This window comes from Equus przewalskii, chromosome 12 (genome assembly GCF_037783145.1).
Source record: "Equus przewalskii isolate Varuska chromosome 12, EquPr2, whole genome shotgun sequence".
Classification (NCBI taxonomy): domain Eukaryota; kingdom Metazoa; phylum Chordata; class Mammalia; order Perissodactyla; family Equidae; genus Equus; species Equus przewalskii.
In genome coordinates this window covers 38361152-38377305 of record NC_091842.1, presented here as the reverse complement: position 1 = coordinate 38377305, position 16154 = coordinate 38361152, and the positions used below count along the sequence as shown (strand labels likewise).

General features: G+C 44.6%; 1 protein-coding gene across 2 annotated transcripts in view; it reads left to right on the top strand.

Moving 5' to 3' along the window:
• UBN1 (ubinuclein 1) overlaps positions 1 to 16154 on the top strand; it is a 36353-nt gene that overhangs the window by 6451 nt on the left and 13748 nt on the right. For both annotated transcript variants that reach the window (XM_070566877.1, XM_008524770.2), the window contains exons 3-12: positions 1763 to 1849; positions 2430 to 2525; positions 2871 to 3005; positions 3732 to 3835; positions 4550 to 4988; positions 11515 to 11585; positions 12888 to 13017; positions 13179 to 13297; positions 13449 to 13577; positions 13761 to 13904. In XM_070566877.1, the coding sequence (XP_070422978.1) occupies positions 1763 to 1849; positions 2430 to 2525; positions 2871 to 3005; positions 3732 to 3835; positions 4550 to 4988; positions 11515 to 11585; positions 12888 to 13017; positions 13179 to 13297; positions 13449 to 13577; positions 13761 to 13904 (1454 nt within the window). The remainder of the gene's footprint in view (positions 1 to 1762; positions 1850 to 2429; positions 2526 to 2870; positions 3006 to 3731; positions 3836 to 4549; positions 4989 to 11514; positions 11586 to 12887; positions 13018 to 13178; positions 13298 to 13448; positions 13578 to 13760; positions 13905 to 16154) is intronic.

Sequence of the window (16154 nt, the reverse complement as noted above, 5' to 3'; positions counted from 1 at the left end):
AAGCCAGGGAGTTGTGCCAAGGGCCAACCTATTGTATGAGGGCCAGTAGGCAGAATGAGAAAAAATAATGTCAAATCCATTCACACTCCCTTTTCTAGAGTAGGAATAGTAACCTCTTCCTTGAGAGGAGGAGAAAGTAACAGGACTGGTTGAGGTATTTGTTTATGGGCTCAAACCAAATCAGTAGGTCAACTGAAATTAGGACTCTCATGCTCTGATTTCACCTCTTTTGGGGTCCAGGTGCCCTTCTCCATGTAGAAAACTGCATGAAGCATGCACAGAGAACTTTGGATCCAGTTTCAGGGGATTCACTCCTGGCCTTCAGATTCAGAACTCCTGAATCGATGTGTCTGCTCTGCAGTGTTCGAAGCACAATATAGTCTGACACATTCATGTATTAATTAGCGTATGTTTCTTATAACGTGAAGGCACTGTGCTAGATGCTGAGGACTGTATCAAGGTGGAGAAGCCGCTGTCCCAGCCGCAAAAGGACTTGTGATCTTGTAGATGTTTTAGGAGAATTATACCAACACAGGTAACAAGAGTCACAACGTGGTAATTGTTTAAGTATGGTGCACATACAGGCCCTGAAGGGCTTGGACAGAGGAGAACTTACATCCTTCCTGTGTTTGGACAGACCTGGACCTTCGTACATTCAGGAAACAGTAGTTATTGGATGACTACTGTTTGTAAGGCATTAAGGAGTACACATTGAATCCAGGGTTGCTCCAGATTGGTGCAATTTCTTAAAATTATTTTAACCACTTAAGTTATATGTGATCATTTAGAAAAATTAGAAGATACAGGTAAACACCTACTTTAGAGACTACCCATTTGTGGTATGTACATTTTATTTATGTTCCATAATATCCCATTATATGTATATGCACTAAATCATTTACCATCCTTTATGGGTGGGTGGGATTTCAGTAGGCAGAGTTGGGAGGGTTTTCTAACAAGCTTCCAGTCTTTAGTGTTTTGGCCTGCTCTGAAGTCTTAAGCATATTTGGTACAGGAGTCTTTTATTAAAATTAAGATTCCTTGCCAACGAAGCTTAAGGTCCAACTCTGGAAAATTTACTTGATGAGAAAAATGCAAGAGTAAGTTTATGGAGAAGAAATAAGCTTTGGAAAATGGCATGAGCATATTTTGAGTGAGTATTGAGATTGGGAGAAAAGAGGAGATGGCTAACCCTTCAAGGTAGGCTTCTAAGGAAAGGGACAGCCGTGAGCTTGGGTTTGACTTTGGTCGCACTGAGAGAAAAGCAAATTTGTATTACACTTCTGACCAGTGAGGCAGAGGAGCTCTTGAGAACTGCACTGCGTTTGGTGGGTTTTCACCTTTCTGAGCCAGTGACTGCTTTGGCAGTCTGGTGAAGCCTGTGAGCCCCTTCTTAGAATAACGTTGTTAAATGTGTGAAATAGTTTCAGGGTTACAAAGGAAGCCAGCTACATTGAAGCATGGTTCTGTACAGTGGAGCATCCCTAACTGAAGGCCCTCTGCCATATTTGGAGCCCTGTGGACCCGGTGGTGTGGTGTGCATTGAATCCTGTCTTGTTGAATTACATGAATGGAGATTGTGCTTTCTTAAATAACTGAGATGAGCACTGACAGGACGGTAGTGTGTATTCCACCTTGTCTTTTCTGAAAAACAGTTTTTATTATGCAGTTTATAGGTGTTGAATAGTCAGTGAAGGGACTATGAATAGGATTGTGGGATTTTTTTTGTGACTCTTATTTTTGTGGAATGGTCTCTTTGCAGAAGAAAGAACTCCCTGATCCTTTCAATGACGAAGAAAAGGAAAGGCATAAAGTGGAGGCTCTTGCCCGGAAATTTGAAGAAAAATATGTAAGATTTCTCTCTTGGCATCAAAACAACCTTGCTGGGTGGGAGAGGTTTCTAGACATTTCCATATTCCTGTAGTGGATGGTCATCTGATCAACACTGATGTGAAAGTAAATGTGAGCTTGAAGAGTACAGAATGCAATTGTTAAACAGATGCATTAAGGTACAGAAAATGCATGTCGCAGGAACTAGCGTGGGGAGTTAAATGGACAAATAAGAGGCCCCTGCACTCCTAGAATTTATCCTTAGAATTAATATTGGTACAAATGAATGTTTGATGCAAAGCATACAAAGCCATTTAGTTCCTTTCTCTGTCTTAGGCCATTATATGCAGATACAAATCTGTTCTATTTTAAATGGTCTTCTGGGAAGGAGGTTTTGGTGTGTGTGTGAGCGTGACTGTTCCAGTGCTTTACAACCTTTAGTCACTAGCTCATGGAGTTCAGTGCAACAACAATTCTATGTATTAAAAAAAGACATGTGACCGTAGACTTCAAAGATTGTTAAGAGAGTACATCTCATGTTATGTGTTCTTACTGCCATTTAAAAAAAAAGCGTATGACCTATTGCTGTTCATTTTCAGGGTGGAAAGAAGCGTAGAAAAGACCGAATACAGGACTTGATTGATATGGGGTATGGTTATGATGAGTCCGATTCCTTCATCGATAACTCTGAGGCGGTAAGTGCTAATGAAAATATGGTATCAGAACCACCACACCCTAGCTTCTACTGAGAGTGACCCAGAGGTGGGGGTGGGATCACAGTGCGTGTGCCCTCAGCAAGTGGAAGGACACTGAGGAGAGGGTGACACCCTGGCCCTGGTTCCCTCCCTGAAATTGTTGGCCAGATCTGTCCAAAGCACCTGCTGGCTTGGACATTTGAGATTGACCAGAAGCATGTCTTCGTGTGCTGTCTGAAATGTGACAGCAACAGACTCACGTCTGCTCTATCAAGACCCTCTGTGCACCTGTGGGCTGCAGGTAGTCCCAGAACCCGGAGCTGAACATTTGTTTTCCCCCTTCAGTATGATGAGCTTGTTCCTGCTTCTCTGACTACAAAGTATGGAGGATTTTACATTAACTCGGGAACCCTGCAGTTTAGACAAGCGTCAGAATCTGAGGATGACTTCATTAAAGAAAAGAAGAAAAAATCTCCAAAGGTTAGAACGATGCTCACTTTTGGATTTCAGAAGTGCTTTCTTGTGTGACCTTATAAGATCAGTAGGTGACTTGCCAGGAGATGTGCTGGTTTAGGATGGCTCAGGAGATTGACGGAAAGGCGTGAGCTGTGCCGAGGTTGACAGTTCACTTCTTACACCTGTGCCGTGGCGAGGTGCCGTGAGCCTGGAGGTCTCGGTCGTTGTGTCCACACCTGTGTCCCAGCAGGCTTGGCAGGGATTCGTTTCTTGAGGTGGTCTCAGGGCGGGGACGAGAGCAGTGAAGGGTATGGAGTGAAGGGAGTTTGTACCAGCCTTGCTGTGTCTCTTCTGTGGACATGTAGAGGACTTCAGTTCCCAGGGCCGTCATCCCAACGAAAACCAGTTAGCCTTAAGATAAGTTTATTTGAAAATCTTTTGACACTGCCTGTGTGTTTAACACAAGAGCTAGGACCCACATACAGCTCACTTCAAGCTAGAAAGGTTTCAGGCTGCAGAATGGCCTCTGGTGCCTCAGCCCCGGGTGTTTCCAGGCGACGTTGTCAGTGGGAATGCCGTATCGACCTGCTGCAGGTCTGTGGTCCAGGGACCGAGCCTAAAGCTTTTGTTCGTGAAGGCAGTAAGACAGCTCTCAGGATGTAGCCCGGGCGGAGCAAGGCCAGTGCTGTGTAGTGCACTTGCTCCCTGAGTTAGGGAGCCGTGTAACTGTGCCTTGTCTTTAATTCTCAGAAGCGGAAGTTGAAGGAAGGTGGTGAGAAGATAAAGAAGAAGAAAAAAGATGACACTTATGACAAGGAGAAGAAATCGAAAAAGTCCAAGTTTTCCAAAGCCGGGTGAGAGGCAGCAGCTTCTTTGCTAGGATAAAATCTGAACTGTTAGGGCAGGACACCTGGGAGCTGGCTCGCCCTCCTCCTCACAGCTTCAGAAGAGGCAGCAGGGCTTGGCCTTCCGGTCCCTTGCGCCTCCCGCAGCACCACTGTGGGCATAGTCGGTCCTCTCACATCTCTGTGTCAGACATCCAGAGCTCTGTCTGTCTCACTGTCAGTGTTGGCAGCTATTTCTGTCCCTGTGTGATTGCTGGCGTCTCTTGTTCTCTTGGGCGCCCCTCCTCTGCCCCAGTTCTCCTTCTGTCTCTGCTGTTTCCCTTCGTTTTCTCTGGTCCTGCTTCCTTTGCCTCACTCGGTCTCACCCCAGCCGCCCTTCAAGTTGCTGCTGCTCTCTGCTGCTCCTGCTTTCTCCCTTTAAATATTTTTCTTGTCCCCCCTGCCCTTTTTTGCAACCTTTTATTTCAGCCTGGCAGTGGTTTTAAAAACCCATCGGATATTTAGCATTTTGTGACACTGTTTTGCTAACCTGTATTAAATCTCAAGCTTTGGTCCCAGCAAGAAGGAGCTCCACATGCCAAGAGGAGGGAGGAGGAGTAACAGGGTGGACTTGTGACTGAGCTTCCTGGAGACCATTGCGCTGGGAGCAGGGCTGAAGTCCCTCTGTGTTTCCCTTTTGAAGTGGACTGCAGCCTTAGTAACCAATTTCCCCCTTGCTTGCAGCTTCACAGCCCTGAATGCCAGTAAGGAGAAGAAGAAAAAGAAGTATTCTGGGGCTTTGAGCGTTAAAGAGATGCTGAAGAAATTTCAGAAGGAGAAAGAGGCTCAGAGAAAGAGGGACGAAGAGCATAAGCCTGTAGCGGTCTCAGCAGCAGAAGCTCAGGGCCTGCGGGAATTGGAGGGTGCCTCTGACCCCTTGCTCTCACTCTTCGGCTCCACTTCTGACAATGACTTGCTCCAGGCGGCCACTGCCATGGACTCGCTGACTGATTTGGACTTGGAGCAGCTGCTCAGTGAGTCACCAGAAGGAAGCCCCTTCCATGATATGGATGATGAAAGTGATTCCCTTGGGGTGGGACTGGACCAGGAATTCAGGCAGCCCTCTTCCCTCCCTGAAGGCCTGCCTGCACCCCTGGAGAAGCGCGTTAAGGAGCTGGCTCAGGTATGGTGACACAGAGTGGCCGGGCTTTCCTGGAAGCGGTTTGGGCAGATGGATGCTGGTTCCACACCACATGGAGCTCGCTGCCCAGAGCAACCCTTAGTGAGGTGGCAGTTGCAGCGTAAGCTTTTCCATGCTCTCTTCTCATCCCGAGGGAGGAAACATTATAAGCTCTGCCTGTCAGGCATCATTTTTAGGCCTTTTGTGGTTCCTTCACTCCTGGAAAATTTACTTTCTTCTGGGGAAATTTTCTCTTTTTCCATTTTCTGCCTGTCGGTTCCTTTCCCAGAGTATCTTTCCTTTCATGCGATAGACTGACACCAATGTTGGCAGCAGGCAGCTGAGGCAGACGTCCATCTTTTTAGCAATCTTTTGAAGGTTTTGAAAACTCACAAGTATTTGCAGACGTATGTGACACATGCAGTGTGTGCTTAATTGCCACTGGGTTTCACTTGCTCCCTAGAGTTGCACATCATCAGCATTAGGTAGTGATTACAGGAATGCCTAAATTGTGATGAATAAAAAGGAGCTGAACCTTAAATGCTGTTCATGCCCCATTAAAAACAGCCACGATCTTCAGAATAGCAGCCATGGCTGCTCTTTTCCCCCCGTGATTGGGAATTGATCCCCGGAGTGCTAAGAACTGTCACTTCAGTAATATATTACTGACTATAACCCAAGCACAGATTGTTAGTTGTGATGACTTTTACCTTTTAGTTAAAATAACGTTTACCTTGGGCATCATAACTTATAACGCAACTCCAGTGGCATTTATACTCTGTAGCTGTAAGTTTTAAACTGGTGATTCTTAGTGTTTCAGAATCACTGTTATGTATAATATCCCTCATGTTTTAGGACAGGGTAAAATGTTAACCATTGCTACTCACTTCCAAAAAATACTTGAACACAACATACAAAGTACATTGAACATCTTATTCAGATTTCTAGTTCATCTTTGTTAGCCCATGTGCAGTGCTGGATATAAATATTCTATTTGAATGGAATGATTTCGATGAATTGTACTACGTCAGGGATTCAGAGAATGTCTTAATAGGACGTTAAGGTGGAAGCAGTTGAATCTGAATGTGGCATGTTTGAGCATACTGTCTTGTGTTTGCTTAGAATTTATGTTAAAAAAACATTACTCCTTGTTCTTTTCAGTCCTCTGGTTAATAATCAAATTATTCTGTAGCTTCTGAAGGTCTTGTTCAGTAAGTTGAGTAAGGTATATGTGGCAGTAGCCAGTCAATTTTTAGAGGCAAGTCAAAACAGTTCTTGGATGTGCCCCTCTCCCACCATAGGTTGTGTTCTAGTCTGATAACTCACATTCATTATTTCACTTTCTTGGGAAAGATGGACAAATTTAGTGGAAACAAAGCGGCATAACATGAAACAGCCTGGAGTTGTGATCCTAGAGAGCCTCAGTTTCTGGAGTCCACTAGATGGACACTGGGAGCCAGCTCTCCTTGCTCAGTGATGGCCAAGTCTTGAAGTCTGGGTTCTCTCTTGGGCCCAATGGAGACGGGGTGCAGGATCCCATAGATAAGGCGGGCTTCAGTCCTGGGAGAGAAGTGGTGACCAGGAGAGATTGATGTGCTGGCTTGAAAATACAGTGTTCAAATGTGAAATCAGGACTCTAGTCATCTCTGGCCCTTTTCCTCTAACAGCGTTCAGAAACTATGGGAAGTGGGTGGAAAGTGGGAATTACCCATCGTCCCCCACATCTGAAAACTATTTTCAATTTACATATTCATTGCTAACCTCTGTATATATGTTTTTATGAAGTTGTAATTATAGTTGTGAATAATTGTTTCCTGCATTTTTCACTTAATAAATATTATTATAAAGCCCTCATTACTTTTAATGGTTGCATGAAAAAGAAGGCTTATTTTAGAAAGTTACTTAATGCCACTCCACAAGATCCCCAGGTGCTCTGTTACCCCAGAGCCCTGCGCTTGGGGCCCTTGGAGCCTCCCCCTGTGTGCACGAGTGTACTAGACCCAGACTCTACTGAGAATCTGCTGGGAAAGACACCTTCCCAGGGGAAATGCCTGTGTACACAAAAACTGCATCTAATTTCAAAAGCCATACATGGATATTTGGATCCTTAATAAGGAGCCCTGCCCTAGATCTTGAACTGGACATTGCATTTTTAAAATTTAAATTAAACTTGATGTATATACCTTTAACATTAGCAGTGTTATGTGTTTCTCACTTTATTTTTCATGCCCCTTATTTTTCTTCTTTTTCCTGTTTCCTTTATTTTTATAATAATTTGTGTAGATGTTGAATCTTTTTTTTTTTTTTTAAGATTTTATTTTTTTCCTTTTTTCTCCCCCAAAGCCCCCCGGTACATAGTTGTATATTCTTCATTGTGGGTCCTTCTAGTTGTGGCATGTGGGACGCTGCCTCAGCGTGGTTTGATGAGCAGTGCCATGTCCGCGCCCAGGATTCGAACCAACGAAACACTGGGCTGCCTGCAGCGGAGCGCACGAACTTAACCACTCGGCCACGGGGCCAGCCCCTGTAGATGTTGAATCTTGACCCTGGATGATGTGTGTATCAGTTTCTACTGTTATCCAAAACAGCTCCCACAGAACGCAGTGGTTTCGGCAGTGGTTCTCCTTTCTCCTGGTGCTGCGGATTGGCTGGGCGGTTCCTCTTCGGGTTTTGTCTGGGCTCACTCTTGTGCTGCATTCAGCTGGCAAGATGGCTGGGATGGTTGGGCCTTTCCCTCCTCTAGTCTTTCATCCTGGGCTTCTTCAGGGCGTGGCAGTCTCAGGGCAACATTTCAAGAGGGTGAAGGTGGAAGCAGTAAGGCCCTTAAGATCTAGCCTTAGAAGTTGTATGTACCACATCACTTCTGCCACATTCACTCTATTGGTAGAGTGAGTCACAGGCACCAGCCAAATTCAAGGGTTGGGGAGCTAGTGGCCACCTCTCTGTGGGGGAATGCACATACCGGGAGGGGTGGAATCTGTGGTCCTGTTGGTGGTCTACCACAGTACGTAAGCAGATTCTAATCTGTTGTGTACTGATCCCTTAGGGAAAGATTTTTGCTGTGGGAAGCAAAAATTAGATTTATTTTCTAACTAGATGTGATACTTAGAACTTGAAAAAATATGTTTGAAAACTTATGTATGTTAAGGAGGAATTCCAAGAGGACAACCATGGTGGATGCCCAAGGAATGTTTACTGTTTTCTTCTCACATTAGCCCTCTTTTTGTTTCTCACTCCCTTGTACTATACATGCTTTTGGGCCCCAGGGAATCCAGTGATTTGTTTTGATGGCCTTACCTTATCTTCTCTTCATAGGTGTTGATTGTGTCTTTTGTCTAGGTGGAAAGCTCAGGTGTGTCACCCCGTCAGGTTACTGTCTTGATGTAGTTTGTCAGCTACTCAGTCTGGTCCATACAGATGACCCAGGTCTATCTTCGTCCTCTTCAGTCAAGCATAGAGTGAGAACAATGCCTAGAATAGGGAAGAAACAGAGACCTCATGTCCCCCATCCCTCTACTTTCCCGTTCACTGCTTACCCTCCTATAGAGTTAGAACCCTTGTATCGCAAATCCAGGGAGACTGTGGATCCAAGGAGAAAAAGGTCAGAAAAAACCTAACCTGTTTGATCTTTTTCAAAAAGAAAATTATGCCAGATTTCATTCTGTTCAGCAGAAAACAGGTACAGTAAGGTTCTGATCTAGGTGTTGAAAGGCTGCAAGTGGCTTTTCTTATAATAAATCAACTCATTAAAAGGCTATCGGAATTATTCTAAATCAGCACGATCAGGCTGTTTGGGTTAACTTCATTTCCTAGTTAATCTAGGATTCATCGATTTGTATAACTGCTTGGGCAAGACTATCTATTCTTACAGGTGAGGGACCTCACTTACTTCTGGAAGACTATCAGATATATATCGAATTGCTCTTTTAATTAGATTTATTTAAAAATGCAGCACTTGACTAATTATCTTCAGTATAAAACCAGACCCTCAGAGATACTGTCTACACAATTCAAAAGGCATCAGGAAAAAAAAATCCTTAAAAAAATTATATAGCTAGAAAGCTTCTGAAATATTAGAGAAATGGCTAATATTTAAAAATAAAATTTGATTAGAAACCTAAGGTGTTGATGGGTCTGGCAAATAGTGGGGCATTTGAAATGCACGTTAAAATACTCAGATTGAATTAATATGAAGGTGCTTCTGGATCTTATAACCAGCAGTGTATAAGCGTAAGCAAAAGAATGACTTAGTTCTATTTTCTCTCAAACTAAAATCATACTTCCAGTATATTAAAAGTGCCAAGGTAGAATTCTGAATCCTCATGAAAGTAGAAGAAATTGGCAGATGAGTGGATTAAAAGTCACCGCCCTTTCTTTGTTCCATTTCCATCTGTCCCTTTCACCCCCTTTCATCTCAGGCCTCTGCGCTCCCCCTGACCCAAGGGGTCTGCAGAAGCCTGCGTTTTGCGTGTCCTCTGCAAGTTATGTCTGCTTGTTCGGTACTAAGCTTTTCCTCCTCTAGTTTGCATTCTTTTGGTGATACCTGTTCATTTGTTCGTTCATCCATCGACTCAGCCGACATTTACTAAGTGTCTATTATGTGACAGGCAGCTGTGGGAAATGTATTGATGAATGAGATTCAGTTCTTGTCCTATAAATGGGCCAACTGTAAACAACTGACTATAGGACAAAGCGGAATAAAACAAGCTCTGTGATGTTTGGATGGCCAGGTAGATGGTCAGGGGGACAGCCAGACTTGAGGAGATAAAAGAGAAGCTGTGTTGGGGGTACATAGGAATCGGCCTGGGAGCAGCAGACAGGCTTGGCCAGCCTCATGGCAGAGATGGCCTTACGGTAAGCCAGGGCACATGGCTGAGGATGGGCGAGTTGTTGGATGGTGGGAACCCTCTGGAATGTGGCGGGAGATGGGAGCTGTGGGCGTAGATGGCTGGGGCCAGATCCTGGAGGACCCTAAATGCTACGTGAACGAGTTTGGGTTTGATTCTAGGCTTGGAAAGAGCTGCCAAAGGGTTCTAAAGAAGGGAGTAGAAGGATTTAAGAAGGATGGAGTACTGTTTTTAGAACACAGGAGGAAGAGCAGAAACCAGTGTGTTTGGTCTTGGACAAGTTGAGTTTGCATACCAGAGGGTCACCCATTCATAGAAGTAATGGGAAATTACTTGGAAGTAATTGAAAGTTCTGACCAGGGCTTAGACGAGAGGCTTTAGGGCTGGGGCTCAGATTTGAGAGACCTACGTGTGTGTGTTATTTTAAAGCTGTGAGGGGAAGATGTTACAGGGAGAAGTGGGTTCCACATAGAACCTTGGGGCTCCATCTGTGGTTAAGGAGCTGGTGGAGGAGACAGAGAGGGAGTAGTCAGAAGTAGGAGGAGGACCCAGAGGATACGAGGTGAGGAGGCAAGTGTGGCGGGATGGAGAGGAGGGTGGTTATCAGTGCCTGCTGTTTCAGAGGGGTGGACCAGGATCGATGAGTTCGTGGTAGACAGCCACTTTATTGCCTCTGTTTGCCATCATTATTATATATCAAGCCTGAAATTTTATTTTGCTTGAAGCCTTCAGACCGGCAACTCTTGGGTTTGGATCAGTGGTTCTCAGTCCTCTGCATGTTAAAGTTGCCTGAGTTACTTTTAAAGCGCACTGATGCTTGGGCAGACTCTTTTAAAGAGTACGGATTCCTGGGCCTCTGGGACAAGCCCCAGAGGTTCTGACATGATTGGTCTAGGGTGGGGAAGCTGCCAGGTAGTTCTAGTGTGCAGCCAAATGGGAGGAGCACTGGGTCAGACTTCGGCAGAGTTTCCTTTCCTCGCTCATGCACTCAGCGCCTCAGCTGCCTGCTGTGGTTGCTTCGGGGGCTCCAGGTTGCCCTCTAGGGGGTTCCCTGTCTTCTCATGGGAAGCCAAAGACTGCAGAGTAACCTGCTGTACCTTGTGTTAATAGAGGGCAAGGTGTGGTAGTCATTCCAGTGATCTGGGTAGTGGAGTTTGTGATACTCCGTACGTAGATTATAAATTTTCAAAGAATTAGAATGTCCTTAAATGCGAAAGCAGCACATCATCATTATTATTATTATTTTGGTGGATGAAAGCCTTTGAATTTGCAGATTTGTTAAAGTTCTTGATCGTTTTTATATGGTAGATGTATGGAAATTCCAACTCAGTTTAGATGATGGAATGCTGAGCACAGGGGTTAGCTTGCTGGCTGAGTCAAATGCGTCGCGACTGTTTTGACTCTGCGGTCTTATTTTATGTGACTGTTGTTTCAAGTCTTGGAAGGAAGGACAGTCCCTACATGCTTCAGCGGCATTTGAGAAGAGCTGCATCTACCATTTCTGGAGCATATAGTGATTACGGATGAACTTAATCTGGGGTTAGGGCTAAGCAGGGAAGGGCATGGTGAGGATTTTGTCGACAGGTGTTCTCTAGGGACCGACTGCTATTGTGCCTGTGGGTGAGTGTGAGGGCTGTGTGGGGAGAGGCCACTAACAGATGTTACTGTCTGCTGTGAACCAGGCTGCCAGAGCTGCCGAGGGAGAGAGCAGACAGAAGTTCTTCACCCAGGATATTAATGGCATCCTCTTAGAGTGAGTATCTTTTGTTCTTTGTATCTGCTGTCACCATGCCTGGGCTGAGCAGGCCAGGGGAAGTGGGAGTATGATTGAACTGCATAAAGGTGACCACTGATGAGATTAAAAAAAAAAATTGGTTTTTGTTGTTCTTTTATAAAAGGGTTGGGGGGGGGGGAATGACACCAATTAGCTGTCTCTAGGAAATGATAGACCTTACTCGTCTTAGGCAGCAAGCATTATTAGAACACTGTATATGATAATCATGACCTGTTGAAAGAGGATTTCTTGGCAAGTATGAGATGAGGCAAGAGAGAAGGTGTGGCTTGCCTGTCTCTGAGCAAAGGAGGAGACAACTTGGTATAGCCCAGGGCCCTGCTCTCCTGGGGTGCCCTTCAACATACCTGCTCAGTCTCCTCTTGCTCTCACTTCTGCTCCCATAGCCAGTGTACATCATCCTGTGACACTTCTGCCAAATGCCCAAGCCTCTGAGATGCCACACTGTATGAACTGGATTAAAAAGTAAAAAAACCCCACACGTATAAATCCAAACCAGATTCTTTGTATCTGGCCCTCCAGCTTTGCCAGCTTCTCTCCCGGTTGCATTATGTAGCAGAAGAAGCTTGTTGCTCAACAACTGAGGGGTTTTGCACATGTAAGAACAGTGTCAAGACTTGGGAATAGTCTAGCAAAGGACCTGGCCTGGCCAGGATTCGGATTGGCCAGTTGGGTCAGGAACCTGGGCTGTAGAGAGCGCCTGGGGGTCAGCACAGCTGAGAGGCTCGTGTCAGCAACACCTGCTGGAACCTGCCAGATCCAGAGAGCTGAAGGATTAAGGACAAATCCTGCTCTGCTCATCTAGATGGGGACCCTGGAGGGATGAGGAGTCCCCTGCCCTGCTAATCAGGGATAGAACTGGGAACTGGGAAAAAGAGGAAACACTGTAGGAAAGTATTTCCTGTCGACCCCAAGTAACTCGATTACTTTCCAGTTTGAAAGCTTTTATGTTTTGTATATGAAATTCAGTACATCAGAGCATGTTCTCTTGGGCTCTCTTTTCTTGACCACCTTTGACTTGGTCTTGTCTTTGACCTGAGAGACTTGACCCGCTTTACCTAGCCAAGTTCATCAGGTTTGGGAGTTCTCATGTGGTGACTGCTGGAGAGCTGTTGCGCTGGCCACTCAGTTACGTTGTGTGACCAACGAGATAGGATTTGACCTGCTCTTGGCTCCCAGCTTGCCTCTCTGTGGTAGGGGGACCTATGACGGGAGAAGCTGCGGTAAGCTGCGGGCCGTTGGTAACCCTCTTCTGTTCTTCAGCATAGAGGTGCAAGCTCGGGAGCTGAGTAGCCAGAGCCGTTCTGGGGTGTATGCCTATCTTGCTTCATTCCTGCCCTGCAGCAAGGACACCCTGGTCAAACGAGCTCGAAAACTTCACCTCTGTGAACAGGTAAATGGCTTTGGAGTGGGGCCCCTTGGCTCTAGGGCCCAGCGGAGGGGGTGAGTCTGCACAGATGCCACATCTGTGGCTGCACTGCCTCCGGGCCATTATTCCTGCAGTGCCTCAGTATAAGAATGAACCACACTTATGATATGTCCTGCTCTCTGCAGGGGGGGCGTCTGAAGGAGCCTCTCCAGAAGCTTAAGGAAGCCATTGGCAGGGCGATGCCAGAGCAGATGGCCAAGTACCAGGATGAATGCCAGGCGCACACACAAGCCAAGGTTGCTAAGTAAGTGTGTCCCATCGCTCTCTCCAGTATTCTCACCTTCTTATCTTAGAAGTCCCAGGGTGGGGAGGCAAGAGGTGGGAGGCGGTGGGCAGGAGGAAGCAGTTCTCCTGTGCTGACCTTAGGGTCCCATTTAATTCTGTTCACGCTGTAGGATGCTGGAAGAGGAGAAAGACAAGGAGCAGAGAGAACGGATTTGTTCTGATGAGGAGGAAGATGAAGAAAAGGGGGGCAGGAGGATAATGGGACCCCGGAAGAAATTCCAGTGGAATGATGAAATCAGGTGTGCCCAAACTGGGACCTTGCCTCATTGGAGGGTTTGTGGGGCCAGTGTCTGAGCATGTTCCTGTGTTTCTAATGAAGGTTAGAATCATTTACTTTAATCAGGGCTGCTGAAGCACATGATTGAAACCTTGAAGGAGCATTTGGGGTGGTTTGAAGTTCCTCACTTCTGCCTACTCCTCAGGGAACTGCTCTGCCACGTGGTGAAGATAAAACTAGAGAGCTATGACCTGGAGAGGAACAAGGCCCAGTCTTGGGAGGACTACGTGAAGGCATTTCTGGATGCCGAGGTCAAACCTCTCTGGCCCAAAGGCTGGATGCAGGCCAGGTGAGAGCCCACGAGCTGCCAGTATGGTCAGTGTGAGGATGAGGTGGGGCGTTCTCGCATAAAAGAAATAGCCGAGCGCTGCTTTTGTGCCAACAGTGTCCCTTCCCTCAGGGAAGCACTGTCTAGTTGACTCTGATGTCACCCAAGTAGTTTTGGGGCACTCTGGTCTCTAGGAAGGGGTCTTCTCAGTCTTCCCTAGAAGAGGGAAGGTATCTGGGGGGGTTTGTCTTTGTTATTCGTTGTCTCACTTCAGCTCGAAGTTGGCCACATGCTCTTGCCACCTCAATCTGCCCTTTCTTGTTTGAGATAACGGCTCCTACTAGAAGCTGAGAGACTGATTCATCTTAGGAACGTCTTAATGTTCCAAACAGAAGCCTCATTTGCTGACTACTTATTGGAGTTAGAATCCAGACTTTTCTCTTAGGCCGCTTTGTCTTATGTAGCTTCCCATGAATGGACTACGTCTGCAATACACAGTCACAGAAAGTTAGCTGGAACTAATGTTCTTTTAAAAACAATTTTTTTTTATTGTGGTAAAATACACTTAACGTAAAATTTACCATCTTAACCATTTTTAAAGGCGTAGTTCAATGGTTTTAAATACATTCACATTGTTGTGCAACCATCACCACCATCTACCTTTATAATTCATCTTGTAAAACTGAAACTCTATATCCATTAAACTAAATAGCTCCACATTTCCTCCTCCCTCCAGATGCTGGCAACCACCATTCTTTCTGTCTTTATGATTTTGACTTCTCTAAGTACCTCATACAGTGATCATACAGTGTTTGTCTTTTTGTAACTGGCTTACTTCAGTTAGCATGATGTTTTCAAGCTTTGTCCATGTTGTAGCATATTACAGAATTTCCTTCTTTTCTGGGCTGAATGATATCCCTTGTATGTATATACCACGTTTTGCTTATCCATTCATCTGTTAATGAAGACTTAGTTGCTTCCACATTTTAGCTGTTGTGAATGATGCTGCTGTCTGTGAACATGGGTGTACAAATGTCTCTTTGAGACCCTGCTTTCAGTTCTTATGGGTATATACCCAGAAGTGGAATTGCTTGATCATATGGTAATTTTATGTTTAATTTTTTGAGGAACCACCGTAATGTTTTCCACAGCAGCTGTTTTCATTTTACATTTCCATCAACAATGCACAAGTTTCCAGTTTTTTCACATCTTCGCCGACACTTGTTTTTCTGTGTTTTTCATTGTAGCCATTCTAATGGGTGTGAGGTGGTATCTCATTGTAGTTTTAATTTGCATTTTCTAATGGTTAATGATTTTGAGCATCTTTTCATGTGCTTATTGGCCACTTATATAACTTTGGAGAAATGTCTAGTCTTTTGCCCAGTTTTGAATTGGTTTGCTTGTTTTTTTTGTTGTTGCATTTTAGGAGTTCTCTATATATTCTGGATATTAATCTCTTATCAGATATATAATTTCCAAATATTTTCTCCTGTTTTGTGGGTTGCTTTTTTACTCTGGATCGTGTCTTATGATGCACAAAATTTTTAAATTTTATTAAGTCCAGTTTGTATTTTGTTTTGTTACCTGTATCTTTGGTGTCATATTCCAGAAATTACTGCTAAATCCAATGTCATGAAGCTTTGTCAAATGTTTTCTTCAGAGCTTTATTATTTTAGGTCTGACATTTAGGTCCTTGATCCACTTTGAGTTGATTTTTGTGTACAATATTAACTAAGGGTTCAACTTCATTCTGTTACCTGTGGATATCGAATTTTCCCAGCACCATTTCTTGAAAAGACGGTCCTTTTTCCACCAAGTGATCGTAGCACCCTGGTCAAAAATCACTTGGCCATGTAAGCAAGGGTTTATTTCTATTCCATTGGTCTGTTTTTCTTTCTTTCTGCCAGTGTCACACTGTTTTGATTACTGTAGCTTTGTAGGAAGTTTTAAAATCAGGAAGTGTGAGTCCTCCAGCTTTGTTCATCTTTTTCAAGATTGTTTTTGCTATTTTGGGTGCCTTGAGATTCCATATGAATTTTAGGATGGGTTTTCTATTTCTACAAAAAAATGTCATTGGGATTTTGATAGGGATTGCATTGAATCTGTATATCGCTTTGGGTAGTGTTGATATTTTAATATCATCTTCTAATCCATGAACATGGGATGTGTTTCTGTTTATGTCTTTAATTTCTTTCAGCAGTGTTTTGTAATTTTCATTGTACTAGTCTTTTCATATCCTTATTGAAGTTAATGCCTAAGTATTTTATTCTT